General features: G+C 50.9%; 4 protein-coding genes across 4 annotated transcripts; 2 read left to right on the top strand and 2 right to left on the bottom strand.

Annotated features, from left to right (window-relative positions):
• Positions 1-905: 905 nt before the first annotated feature.
• POSPLADRAFT_1050867 (hypothetical protein) lies at positions 906-3,478 on the top strand (the record flags this gene model as incomplete). The annotated part of the gene is made up of 8 exons (XM_024480086.1): positions 906-935; positions 963-1,259; positions 1,457-1,549; positions 2,150-2,188; positions 2,483-2,654; positions 2,843-3,027; positions 3,236-3,291; positions 3,334-3,478. The coding sequence occupies 8 exons, from the start codon at positions 906-908 to the stop codon at positions 3,476-3,478; spliced, it is 1,017 nt and encodes a 338-aa protein (XP_024333002.1).
• POSPLADRAFT_1050866 (hypothetical protein) lies at positions 3,468-5,699 on the bottom strand (the record flags this gene model as incomplete). The annotated part of the gene is made up of 5 exons (XM_024480085.1): positions 3,468-3,518; positions 3,613-3,713; positions 3,816-3,922; positions 3,963-4,280; positions 5,614-5,699. 5 exons carry the CDS (start codon positions 5,697-5,699, stop codon positions 3,468-3,470), a joined length of 663 nt encoding a protein of 220 aa, XP_024333001.1.
• Positions 5,700-7,990: 2,291 nt separating this feature from the next.
• Positions 7,991-9,751, bottom strand: POSPLADRAFT_1160655 (hypothetical protein; the record flags this gene model as incomplete). The annotated part of the gene is made up of 7 exons (XM_024487576.1): positions 7,991-8,318; positions 8,386-8,423; positions 8,477-8,534; positions 8,586-8,601; positions 8,667-8,822; positions 9,375-9,600; positions 9,692-9,751. The coding sequence occupies 7 exons, from the start codon at positions 9,749-9,751 to the stop codon at positions 7,991-7,993; spliced, it is 882 nt and encodes a 293-aa protein (XP_024333000.1).
• Positions 9,752-11,663: 1,912 nt separating this feature from the next.
• POSPLADRAFT_1050865 (hypothetical protein) lies at positions 11,664-13,490 on the top strand (the record flags this gene model as incomplete). The annotated part of the gene is made up of 5 exons (XM_024480084.1): positions 11,664-11,738; positions 11,919-12,022; positions 12,672-13,047; positions 13,273-13,314; positions 13,344-13,490. 5 exons carry the CDS (start codon positions 11,664-11,666, stop codon positions 13,488-13,490), a joined length of 744 nt encoding a protein of 247 aa, XP_024332999.1.
• Between the last annotated feature and the right edge of the window lie 613 nt (positions 13,491-14,103).

Here is a 14,103-nt window from a genome sequence, read left to right as displayed (position 1 = left end):
CGTACTTTGTAGTCTAATTTCCAACGCGTCGCCTTATCGTGAGGTCGGTTTTCTGATGCGGCGCTCTAATATGAGAGCGAGGAAGCGGCGAAAGAGCAATATTCTGATCGCACCTGTCGTGCGGCGCGCTTGAGTTTGCGCCTACATGTGCTTGCTCTTGAGTATCTCGCTTCCCAGTCGCCGTGCTATCGTTTATTCGTTTACACCCTTGTTGTGAAGACCTCAGACCTAGGCACATACCTCTCGAGCACCCTCGCGCTACCGGTCATGCAGCTTGCTGGTCGACAGATAACACAATATGAGACATGCGATTACATTAGATAGCAAGCCATTGGTACATGATATGGTCCAAGCAGACAGGGAGATGTTTTCTAAAGCATCGAGATGAAGACCTCTCGCTCAGGATGGCATCCAACATTTTAGCGCGACGCGTCCGAGGCACAGGATGCGCGTTGCTTGCCTCTATTTGTGCATATGCGTGATATGCCGGGTGATGGGATACGATCCGTGGGAGACCTTGGACCCAAGCAGGACACGTATAGTTCATATCTACTCAAGCATGAGAACCTCAAGGCCTTATGATACGGTCTGAAGATGCATGCTGCAAGACTTGGAATGAACGTAGAAGCCTACGACGTGACGATGTTTCTGAACGAACATGTGAGGAATGTCATAAACGCCTATCTAACCCTAACCTAAAGCTGTTTGTCTCATGTTCGACGCGCTAATGAAGGAAGGCTCTCAACCTCCCTCGTTCTACTTGCTCTGCACGCCTCTCTGTCTTGCATGGCCTCAATCAAGATAGGACGTTCTACTGTAGGCGGAGCACGATGATTCAAGCATGGGGAAGTTGTACTTTAAATCAGATGGCCCCTGTCGAATCTCTCCCGTTGTAATTTATAGCAATGGCTAGCTTCGCGCTGCAGTTTCACATGGTATGTTCGTCTTTCTCACTTCTCTAGTTTTCCGGGTACTGCAGCTTAGACGTGAATCTAATGCTATTCCTTTTGTCCTCTTTTTATACCGCTGAATATCTCGACGCGTCCAACGGGCTTGAGCAGTGCCTTCAGATACAAATGCCCTACACACTGGGCAGGCTATGCTCGGAGACCTTCAAGCGCAAAGAAGACGTTTGCGCTATCCAAGTGAGCGCTCTCATCCGTCGAAATTCCTCGAGCCTCCTTGGAATTTCAATCCTGCAAGTCTGCTTATGCGGAGACCTCCCGGTCCTTCATTGTGATACGATCGCGGCCAACATGGTGTGTCCCTCTCTCAGTCAGCCTACACAATCAATTGCTCACTCACCACAGATACCGAAAGCTCGAGGTTATAACATCTACGGTGCACGCGCATGGCTTCATCACGTGTGATCAACGGCGCACGTTTTGTGCTATCTCGCGCTGCTATAACATTAACTGATTAACATACTCGCGATCCACTGGGACGAGTGTTGAAGAACTCGCTTGCTAGCACAGACTTCCTCATGGCGCATAGCTATTTTACCACCCAGTCGTCCATGCATGTTCCACCCTTTCGTGAGACTCATATGGTGAGTGCTTCAAACGCAGCAGGGCCACTTTCGAATATCAATATTTGACGTATTCATCTAGCTTAGGTGCATTTATGGCGGTGGTACGGTCCTCCCTCGCTTTCACCCCCAAATGCAGGTCCGCAATGCTTGCTCATACCGCTGCCCGCATTCACGCCGCATATATGATATTCGGATCTTGGTCCCTTGACGACTCTTCCGGCAAGGCGCCCGTACATGAGGCCCCGCGGAGGAAGGTCGCGGAATCTTCTTACGCTCGCTAGACTTGCTAGCACATTGTCCATGCGTGACCGTATGTATGCACGGCGTCAAGGAGGACGAGACCATTGTATGAATACAGTCGCACTGGAAAACACATGTACTCTACTGAGCGAAGAGCGCATTATGCCGAAGAATGTTGTGGAGAGGGTTTGCCACGGTGCTTGATATAGTTCTGTCAATGAGGCGCTCTCCGGAACGGCCTTCGTTGCGGGGAACACTCAACTGTGATTGATTGTCTGAACTGCATGCAACCCGCGGCTGCCGCTATGCAAGTGTTGCATTGTAAATGCGGGTTCCTCTCTCATTTTGCCTTCGATACCTGAACTGATTCCTTCGTAGAACTCGGCTACTAAAGGGACACAGCTTGCAATAGCCGAGGTGCGTAGGCGAGCGAGATGTCAGTCTACAGCGCATCCGCAAAGAGTATAGCCACTCTGGCATGCTCGTGAAATCGCGACGGACGGTAGATTTGCGCGTTTAGCAGACACACACACGCTGTATGCGAAGGAGGAGGAATATGAGAGGTCATCGAACCATCAAAGAATTTGATGGCGTAATCCAAGCTTTCGCTGGTAGCGCAAGGTCACATTCCCTCTTGAGAGCTACTACCAGTTACGTATAAGTATCCCGAAGATTAACACGACGTAGTTTGCAAGTGTGATGTTGATATAGGGCAGGAAATTGTTTGCGTTCCCCGTCGACCTTACTCAGTGGGTACCGGACGGTCTGAAACGTCACATTGAGGCACGCTTCGAGCGCGTCAAGCTACTGGCTGCGGCGCTCGGCTTTGGGATGTACATGGTCATCCTCCGACTCCAACTGCTGACGACCTCGGCACGCTTCGGTCGCTCGGCAGAGTACTTCGAATAAGCGCCTATGAAGCCCTAAAATAGGGCTATGCACAGAAGCCTCCGCATTTCATACACGTCGACGTCCAGCTTGTATTCTTGAATGAGCCCGCCCTGTGGCTTGCGTCTCATTGAACGTGAACTGCTCTGGCTCGACGAACTGTACACTCTAACATCAAATCAGCTCCTTCTTTGCCCTATGGATTCGTCTGCTCTATTCACCACTGGCGCGTTACTGAGCAAACGTCCTCAATCATGCCGTCCTCTCGGGTATATGTGCTCCTTGTGAAGATGGGCCGCAAGTGCATGGATGGCGACAGCAAGCTCGGCACAGCAGTCCTTTCTATAGCAGTCTATCGCGCAGTGAACGTACCTCGCTTTTCTGGATTTCTCACTGCAGTTCAGGCACTCTCAGCCGGACGCAATTGCCCTTCCCTTCCCGCGTCCGTGTCAAATCACTGAACACTGCAAGTCGTCCACGATGCTCAGGAGTGGTCACTTTGCGTCTCTCAGGGTCCCCTCGCACTGGACTTCAGTTCCTTTTTAGAACTAGGACGACGTGCTCATGGACGCACAGAACCGGGCATGCTTGGAGGCTGGCAAGGGCAAGGAGACGGTTCGCGCTATCAAAAGGTGTGCGCTCTTGTCTGTATCATGCTCCCTCTCCCCCTGTAGAGTCTCTTTCCTTTGGTATGAGTTCCTTCATGAATGGTCGCCGCAAGTCCACTTGCACACAGCCGAAAGTATCCCCACGTGGGATACTTCGCGCTATCATCCTTCCTTGGAGCGTCCCGGGTCTGGTAATTCGTTCACCTTCTAAGACCGTACGGGGAGATGCGAGCGGACATCGCTGACGAATGCTGTGTTTATAATACAGGACACGTTGCTCTGGGCAAAGACGTTCCCAGAGAGGTACGACGTGCGGGGTGCATAGATATGCCTGCGAGCGTTGACAAGTCCTTCTCTGGAGTACACTCGATTCTCCACGCGCTGACCACATAACGCGGAACTGGTACCGTAATCATCAAGCCGCGAAATGTGTCGAACAGGCGAGCCTGCAATAGGCACGGCCCGAGGCGTACGCTTGTGACGTGACGGTATATCACGTACATACCGTAATAATCGGTTCGAGCCACATAGACGAACCACCGACTCACCGCTTCCTATCGCAATCTGGATGTCGATCATTCGATCACAATGACAGAGCGTTCTGAATGGGCAGAGGGCGGGCCGCAGTGCTCGCAGGTTCATGCTCGATGAGTGTCTGAACAATGATCACAGAACGTACAGCCTTGCTAACTCACCTGTGTATGATCTTCGAGGCACAGTTGTTACTTGCAACAGATTCAAGTTTGGTGACAGCGCATCTGGCGGTGCAGTGAGTGATTGTCTTTCGCTCCCCTAATACTGTACCTGAGTCGACACGGGATATGCGAAGCGCCGTGTCAACGGACCCCGATGTGCATTCTTGACAGCGGGAGTTGTGCGCCGGAATTTTGACCTTTAAGCTGTTCTTCGCTCCCATCTCGAAGGCTTGGAGCCGCACGGACGTCCTTGACAGTGAAAATGCGCATTCCGCAACCTCGTTGTAGTGCCATGCCTGCCCAGGGGGTCGCGCGTTTCTGAGCGTCACCTCATATCAATAACAAAACTGCTCTCGGCGCAAGGTCACAAATTTGATGCAAATATATCTTCAATGTCGAAAATGTTGAGCTAATTGGCGAGAGACGAGTGCAATATTCGAGTCCCAGCTCCCTTGCTTTTAATCCGCAAAGCCGACTTGATGCAAAAAGACGGCGGTCCTGTTTTACACGCTCTCGGTGCTGAGAGCATGAGCTTGGTTCGGTACGGAAATGGAGCGAAAATCCAAAAGACATCCACCAATGTCATACCTAACACTCGGCGCAATCGGACGCGCAGAAGTCCATCGAGAGGTGGTCCCAAACCAGGCTCCTTCCCGCCGCTGTGGGAGTTATAGGGGCTCAATCCGACAAATTTGACGCAAGCTAAGTCCTGCAAACCCATCCGCCACACTTGCGCCACAATCCGGCTACATCCGAGGCAAGATCAAGCTCCGAATCCCAACCTTAAACCCCCATAACTCCCTACAGCGGCTGGCACAAAACATCTACAAACAGCGGAGGAGCGGCGCATGTCACCTAGATTAGGAAGGCAGGATACTGGCCCATCATTACATAATCGTTATGGTCCCGTGTATTACAGTAGCGTTTATGTGTCCCAGTGTCGAGTCTCGTCGTCCTCCGTGCAACTTTGTGACCATGGCCTTCACCCCTCTGATAAAATTTTATACCTGACTTTGACACAGATGCGCGCATCCCTGCCGAGGTTGATTTTCGTCCTTCTGACTGGTGAAGGCCTCATGCAACATCCCTTCATTGAATAACCCATCCTTGGCCTGGCTGGCACTTCAGCACTCTCTATGCATCTGCGATCCAGGTTTTCGACTTTTGCACTGACAATGTTGCTTCTAAGACGCAAAGTGTTGCGAACAATGGGCTTTCTGCGCGTCGTTGTTACATTCACTCATGGGGGTTGCGATGACCTCAATTGACGAAATTGAAATGTTTGGATGTCAATTATCATTTCCGGGAATCAATCCTGCCTCATATGGGAGGTGCGGCGCCGGTCCTCCGCTATTTGTAGATGTTTTGTGCCAGCCGCTGTAGGGAGTTATAGGGGATTAAGGTTCAAATGGGATGTCACATGATATGCACGTGATGGGATGCCACATGATCTGTGGCAAGACTTCTATTCTCGGTTACACAAGATAAAACATTGAGTACGCTATTCGGATGAAGTCCCCTATAACTCCCACAGCGGCGGGAAGGAGCCTGGTCCCAAACTGGGTAAACGCGTCGTGCAGCGTAACCCTAGCGTAGGGCTTGGTCATGATTCTCACGCCTAGTTGGCGCTGCTCCTTTTCAAAAAATGAACATCCTGCTCGCATACGACCATGCGTCGTACAGCATCAAGTCAACATACGGCGACGGCGACTGGCATGACGCGGAATCGGCAGTCATTGAGAGACTTCCAAAAAAAAGATATGGCTCACGCTGTTCAGATGAGTACTCCCGTCATTTTGACAATCATGGGCTTCTGTAGAACCTTCTCACTGCGAATTCATCTTTGGGAGGATTTCTGAACTTCTGCGTTAGCGTGACCTGCGCGCTCATCCTTGAACAACGAAGCCCATCTTGGGGCTAGCCTATTACCGGCGAGCATTCACCTATGGCGAGTGGAGATGATGAATAGCGTGGGTTGATCATTAGTGCAGACGTCTTCTTATATATGTCCACGGACTACAAGCTCATGATTGCAAGAGCGCGGAGCTTCGTGATAGACACGCGTAGCACGATGCATCGTCCGCTTATACGTTCAATACCAAACTGGTTTTCAGAACGTCTCTCCTTTCATACGCAAAGCCGATCTTCGCTGATGTATGCTGTACTAAGAACCAGAGCGCTCACGATGCTGCCCTTTGCGTGCCACGCTATCTGATGCACGTTCTTCTCTGTGACCCTCCGTCGTTTTCCTCGGTCCCATTCGCTTGATGTCACCCTGCAGAACCTGTCTACGACAGGCGCGGCAGTCAAGCTTCTGCTTACAAAGGCGACCACCCCTGCGCCGCTGCCCATGCCTAGCATGCAGCCGGCAGCGCACATTGGTTCTGAGACGACCCTGAGCATGGCGCTGCTCGAAACACTCTTATTTGTCACGGAGGTGTTTGGGGAGGTGCAGATAGGTTGACGGGAAGGGAGGACGGAATGGGAGTAGTGGAAAGCGGATGTCTAAGAGAAGTAGATCCTAGCAGGCCCCGTTGAGGAGCGCGCGAAAGGGAGCATCAGGTCTTTTTCAGGTAAACGCGGACATAGGAGACATTGTAAACGTTGAACACGGCCGTTGGGAGAACGTATCATTTCAGCAACGCAGAATTTTACTTCCTTCCCGTCTCCGACAGGTGGTCGGGCAGAGATGACTCTGGTGGTTCCAGTATGTTTTTAACGTCCTACATCGGTAGCACATTCCTGATGTAAGCATGCAGTCGTACAGGTTTTTTCACGACCCCGTATGTGATCGTCAACGCGTCCTTAACAACATTCAGTCTACCTCATTTGCATCTCCTTACCAGGATTATTCCCGACGCATATGACGTCAGGTCGCATTCATTCTCAATGTCCTTGATGATAAGGCGGAAGTCACCGCTATCTTCGGCTTGAACACTTCCAACAATGCCGGGGCAGTCCGACGAGCTCAACATAGGCGTGCACACCGCTGGGTGGTTCGTTCTGTGACTGTTACGATGTACTCGCTCGCATGAATACCACTATTGATGCCGATGCGTTTCTATCAAGCGTAATTAACTAGAGGGACAGCATTGCTGTGTTCGTAAAAACAACCAACACATCCAATGTACGTCTCCGCAGTTGTTGGTGTTTCCCGTGGACAAGTTCTAGTAAGAAGACCCAAGCGGTGTCACCATCCGGTAATCCATCGCACGACCATATGTTGTACTTGATAATGATATCATGGTCTCGTATACAGGGACTGGACAGCTCGGTGCCGACATTTCTTCCTGAACACCACACTTGTCCAAAACACTTGTCGCTTTCGAGTCGAGCCAACAGTACTCCTCGTAGTAGCTCACGTCCATAACGATGTACCTGATTTATGTCGCTGACACGTTCAAAAACTTGGTCAGGCTAATACTTCGATTGCGTTCGCGTGAGGGGCAGATGGTTGGCATAAGCGTACGCGCGTGTGCTGCAACACTGAGGAGCGGAGATGCACTCGAACTCAACGCAGGCAGAAAGCATCATTGATAAAAAATCGTGACAAAAGGAGGGTTCTCTCACCGTGTCAGGACCCTTATCGATGGGAGGACTCGTCTTGACCCCCTCACGCATCTACTAGAGCGGCAGGGCCAAGGAAATGGGAGCGATGCATCAAATGTCATTTAACGAGCGGCGTGAGCCCGTAAATAGGACGAATGGTGGGACTCGCCATCCACAGCCTTAGCGCACGGACCGCACGTTCGACCACGCTTATTCCCTTTCCTATATTGCATACCTCAGAGCATGCCAATTTCATATGAGCAGTTTGTGTTCGAAGGACGTGCCGAGGCATGTTTCCACAGCTTTTCCATCGCAGCTTAGATTGCAAAGACTCTAAATAAATAGAACATTGTCCCAATATATCAATATAGAATCATCGGAACTGATCGACCATCGGAAGGAAACGAATACAATAAATATAGAAGCGAAGCAAAATAGATATGAACTGCATGGTTGGAGTATATCGCAATGTGCGTGCCTCACATCAGAGGAGATTGCTGTCCACCTGACGCGTACTCGTCCATCTCAATCCCATTCTCATCTTCGGCTATCTGTGCTTCTTCTTCGGCTCCTGAGTCCAAGTTGTCGTCGTTGTTGTCGAGATCGGGGAAAGCATCCGCAAGACCATCCTCTGCAGAGTGGTTGGCGATGTCTGAAGCAAACTCTACACTAGAGAGCCAGGGTTGTGGGGAAGGGCTGCCTTGCGAATCGATGAAGGATAGAGATTGGGAGCCGAATGCTCGTGTTGAGCGTTCTGCAGCCTCGCGGATGCAGATGAGAAAGCGGGAGATGAGAATACTTGACATCCTATAACATGCAAGATTTGAATCTGTCAGTAGATACCTCCATCTACGACACGTGAGGTTTCACGCACGCCGGAATCAAACTTGTTATATCCACTGTGTAAAAAGACTATGGCAACTGCTTTAGTATGGGCAATCAATTACATGTCCACGAACACGCACACTACTAACAGTGATAATGGTCATGATGAGGTCGCCAAGGTTGAGCAGCGAGATGATTCTGCACATGGAATGAATGTCATCTTCCAGGAAGACATACTATCTTGCTTACAGGAAGTACAAGGTACCTGTGATCACGGATTGTGAGCTGCTGCAGTATATTGCATTACCGCACATTAAAGCTAGTACTCACCATCTCGGAACATGACAGTTGTGAGATTGGGCCTTGCAGTCCACATATCACGTACTAGCTCTGTTCTCACAGAGCTTGTACGGCTAATGTAGTACCAGGTTGCTGCAACTACGAGGATGTCCGAGATGACCACAGATGCACGAGTGATGATATCCACTATATCAGGAGTAGGGATATCAGCAATTACATCTAGACATACAGGAAGGAGAAACGCACTCCTGTAAACATGAACCAGTGTTTACGAGCAAAAACAATGCAATTCACATACATGTTAAATACTGCTTCGGACATCGACATACTGGGTGTACACCCAAGTTGAGGAATGACAACCAATGTCTCTTGGGTCAGGCGCCACTATGACACTCCTGCGTTAACCGTAGACATCTTCTCATACTCAACATACTGACTGTGTTAGTGCTAACGGGCACCATACCAAGGAGCCAGACCGGGAATACCCAGCGCCAGTTGCGTCCGCTCAGAGCATGTACACGCAGAGCGGCCACCACTTCAAAGATAGAATGAGGAGAGCTCGGGGAATGGGTGTGTGTGTGGCTTACATGGAAATATCGCAGTATTGACAAAGAATCCCACCTCATATGCATAGGTGTAAGACGCACATCTTGTGGGATAAATAATCCGTAAAGAGGGGAAACCCGATACGATGGAACCGACCTCTAATTGAATGCACGCCGTCAATATGAGATCAACACCTCACGAGATATATGCTGCCTACCTGTGTAGTACTCTGCGGAAGGGGCATGAGCGTAATGATAGTGCCAGTGATAGCAAGCCAGTTGATGGCAGAGAGTAGTGTGGCAATAGATCTTCGCCCCCTCAGACGTCGTACATCATGTGGAAAGTTGAGGGCGACATGATAGATTAGAAGCGCTGAAAGGGTGGTTATTGTCGCAGGATTAGATATGTCACGGCAGTACTGACCAACACATGCATAATCGACACAATTGTCTTGAAAGCTACACCATGGCATGGAATTTAGTCCTACAAAGTTCGGTAGATGCAATTACTTTCATTTGCCTGTGTTCTAGGATCTCTTCAACGGCCTGTCCTGCTGGTGTCCCCGACATTGGCCGATGAGTGAAAGGGGTATGATCTGGAGTAGACAGGAGGTCGCACAATGAGACAAACACGGTATCTCGGTCTATATATATGTCTTGAGTACAGGCTTCTGCATCTGAGCGAAGCAGTGTGATACATGTTTCGCAGCTTGTGTTCAACTGGAGGATGCAGAATCCGCAGCGCATTTGGGGCCTCTCAATTGAGGGGATCGGGCATGTAAACAGTGCAATCAATGAGCGGCTATGATAGCCTACTATTTACGCCGTTGATTGACCGCCTATCAGACCGACGACACGGCGACGACCTCCGGGCAGCTCCCTGAGCACACGAGAGCATTTCTTAGGTTGGAGATGCTCATCGACACATTTGTTGGTGTACTCCTGTGCGTATACGCGTCCCTACTTGTCTGCTTCGCAACGATTGTGATCACCTCAAGACACATTCGAATAAATGTATTCGAAGCTCACCTCATGCGCACACATCATGGAAACAGTTGCGCGAGTCATGATTTTGCTGCTGCGGGTTGGAGCCCAGACAACTGAGCCGCGAGTTGTGACAGACCGAGTTGACATTGAGAGAATGGTAGGTCGTGCTGATACGTCAGGACGTCGTTGGAACACGGCCCACTGACCGAGACCGAACAAAGTGCGGTGGACAGACAAGCCGAGGTAGAAGACATAGGAGGAGCGCGCAAGATGCCGCGACGGACATCTTGTTCCTTCGCGATTGCGATTTAATAACTCTTCGAGTGCCGAGTTCTCCGGTGTGTTCTGTGCGTGGTCCCAGTAAAGCCCTTTGTTATGATCAACTTTGCACTCACGACGAAGTCCCCCATACAAGCTCAAATACCTCCGCTGTCATTTCATGAAATCATTCAGCTGCTGGATGTAATAACGGGACACGCATCATCACACAATATTGGGAACGTGCGGATGGTGGCATACCGCAATTGAGGTGAGACGAAACGGCGAGCTAGTATCTCACTGAGTCCCATCACACCTGAGGGTATCGGTCATTTGTTGACGGCGACCTTCTGTTCCGTATCGTGGCAGTGTCCAAATATGATGCGGAGTGTAAACAGGTGCTTGCGTGGTTGGCTTGTCGTCTTCGAGGAACAGTCATTACCCACAAAAGATTCGAATCTGATACACCGATACACCGTCTGGCAAGGAAGTGGATGCGTCCAAATTCGGACAGGCAACGTCCAATTCGCATACCGCTGATTCCACATATCTGAGGTGCGTCAATACAGAGGGCGTGCAGTGAAATGACCGGGCTCGAAGCTCCTTTCATCATAGCGAGATAGATCGACCTGTGCACGCAACCTTCAGACGGTACCTTTAAGCTCATCGCAGTAGCCCAATCCATATATACGCTGCAGGGACATCCTAGAAATGTGAAACTCAATAACCGATGCGGAGGGAAGTCAGTCATAAATCGGCTGCTGCTAGACATAATGCTTCCGGACATGGTGTTCTCAAAGGGTTAGCACATGAGCGAGCGCATCTGCTATTCCGCCTGTTTAAGATCAGGCAGTCTGCTCACCAAAGTGATGCGTCCTCCTTGACGACGGCTATGCTCCATGGATATTCCCTCATCGGGACGTTCTGTGGGCACCGCATGTTTCTGAAGACTAACCTGGGATATGCACATCGGACAAGAAAGGTGTGCGTACGGCACGTCCTCGATATCTTCGGCGTGGATCTGTATAGCGAGAGGTTGTGATTCCGGAACTTCAAGCCTCGTCCCACCATATGAGGCTGACCTAGGTGCTACTGACTGGAGAAGCATCAGCTGCACAAGGATGATCCAGACTATGCGACATCCACATGAGACCTGCTACGAGTAGCGTCTCTTATTTCGCATCGAATATGATGGACACAAATGTGATCGCGTGACCCTAGCGTAAAGCTGTGCACCATGGCTCTCACGCTCAGCTGCAGGGCGCCTTTTCCCAGTCCTCGGCTCGTCGTTGCGTCATCGCAGGCGGCGACAGTGAGCTCTGCACGACTGCCCACGGCACACCAATCTGTTTCGCCTCCAGAATGCTCGCGACTTCTCTAGATCTCTTACTGCAATCGTCGTATCCTTCTGGCATGCCAAATCGCTGAATGCTACGGGCCGTCCAGGACCTGCCGCGCCGCGTCTCTCACTATCACTCGCACTGGCCTTCAGCCTGCCAACAGTACAGCTAAATGGGATAATGTGCTAATGGAGACGCAGGGCCGGACATGCTTGGAGGCCGCCAAGGACAATGAGACAGTTCGCGCGATCCAAGAGTGAGCACTGTTGCTTTTTTGATGTTCCCCATTTCTGTTTACAAGCTCGATTCTATACGTTTCTTCTCGAATGACCACGGGTCGCCGCAAGCCTCCTTCCATCCATCTGAACGCACCCTACTCGCGTTACCGCACATTAGCATCTACTCGTTCGCAAAGCGCGGGACTAATTCATATCATGGAGTTGTCACTCACGCTCACGGCCGACTACTCACCACCAACAGTCGCCCACGACTGCAGAAGCCTTCATCGCGTTCACGATAACCGTGTGTGGCTTGGATGCTTTGATCATTGCTTTCGTATGCGTTGTATCCTCATCGCTGCTGGGATATAACCCGTCTCCCCGGGGCGTCCCCATTTGACAGCTCGGTTTGGTAATCTGCTCACCTTCCGAGACCGTATGGATATATGAGGGCGTCCATGGCTTGTAGGTTCATTGTGGGTATCGGATGTACATACATTCTTCGATCTTTGCCTACCCACTGATGGTTGCTCAAGACCTTGGCACATAGCTCGATTATAATCACCGTCTCGAGCTGATAGGCAGGAACGCAACCGCTTCAGGCAAACCGTTGACGAAAGTATGCGTCCAGTTATTTGTATTATGTGTGCGTTCGTGATCCGCGGCTAATTCCTCGGTTTCATACAGTATATGGCGTTGCCATCTTACTGGGTTCACTGCTACAGACGCCGCATCCACCCTCTCCATCTCAGAAACTGTTGGCTCGAATACTGGTGCTGCATTCCTAGCGAAGACGGAAACTAGCGCGTTCCTGATGTTTGCACCAGTCTACCTACAGAATGCCCATACGTTCTTCTCCGAACGACCCCCTGCGCGATGCGCTCGTCAAGCCGCTGTCTCCGCCATATATCTGACTGTCTATGTCTTGTACCTCGATGCAGTCGTCCAACTGTATCATTCAACAAGAGGCTGTACGGTGGATGGGCATACGGGCTATCAAACTCGCCGTGCTCCGGATGCGGACGTGGTCGAGCGCGATCGCAAAGGTCCATGGTATCGGAAGGTGAGCGCATTGGAGTGATGGGAGGACGTGCCAGTCGCTGGTGGGAAGAACGCTGCTGACGAATACCGTGTGGTACGTCCTATCATTACGACGCGCATCACTGTTAGCGAAGGCGACTTCGAGCAATGCGACCTTCGGGGTGCTGAGACCCGTGCACGAGCGCTACTAGTACGCGATGGCTGATCATAATGCCGTGGTCTTTCCCTGTATGATTCTGTTTTGAAGACTTCCAGTGGGTTTCCGCCATCAGGACGATGGAGCTATCGAGTACGTGTCCTGTATGCATTCATACGAAGACTATGCTTTTGCTGACGAACTCCTCAGAGCATCCGGTCCCTTGTGCAACAATCGCAGCATGTGGGACCGGTCTCATCGCGATGCGCTATATCGAGCCCGCGAGTCTGCAATGGGAGTGTCATGAGACGTGTAAGGGAGCTCCGTGACAGTGCACAGGGCACACAGGGCTAGTATGGGCGCGCGAGAACCATCGTCTGTGTCGAGCGATAGCGCCATGCGCGGGATGCAAACGTGCAAGAGCCTGCCTTGTAATTGCTTATGTCTATTTGCCTCTCTCGTTGTATCATATGTTAGGAGAAGCAATTAATCCATGGATTCACTCCCTACGAAACACGCGTCGAGCGGTGCTCCGATGGTCCAACTCGTAGGTGCGCACCGTCACCACTCGTCCACTCACCGCCGCTCCCCTATTTGTTCCCCTGTGATCCACATGACGTCCATCACCTAGTGCGTCCTCAGTCATCATAACGTCCCAGATTCATCTTGAGGATCCTGAAACGGACAGGCAGTCACGCTTACAACGTATCTTGTGGATATTGATACGCCCACTCACTGAAGACTAAACAGAGAAGACATGCAGCCTGCCCATCGTTCTGGAAAGGGGATCCAAACGCATGCGAAATATACGGGAATACGAACGTGCAGCGTGTTGACACGGTCGATTGGTCACCGCATTACATTGCGACGAGAACATAGCAAAGTTGTAGCTGCCAGACACCGATGCGCGTGTACTCTATATGACAACCATCGTTGTTTCCC

Source organism: Postia placenta (genome assembly GCF_002117355.1).
Source record: "Postia placenta MAD-698-R-SB12 unplaced genomic scaffold POSPLAscaffold_25, whole genome shotgun sequence".
Lineage (NCBI taxonomy): Eukaryota > Fungi > Basidiomycota > Agaricomycetes > Polyporales > Adustoporiaceae > Rhodonia > Rhodonia placenta.
The sequence above is the reverse complement of the archived record's forward strand: the minus strand, read 5'-3'. Positions and strand labels throughout refer to the sequence as shown.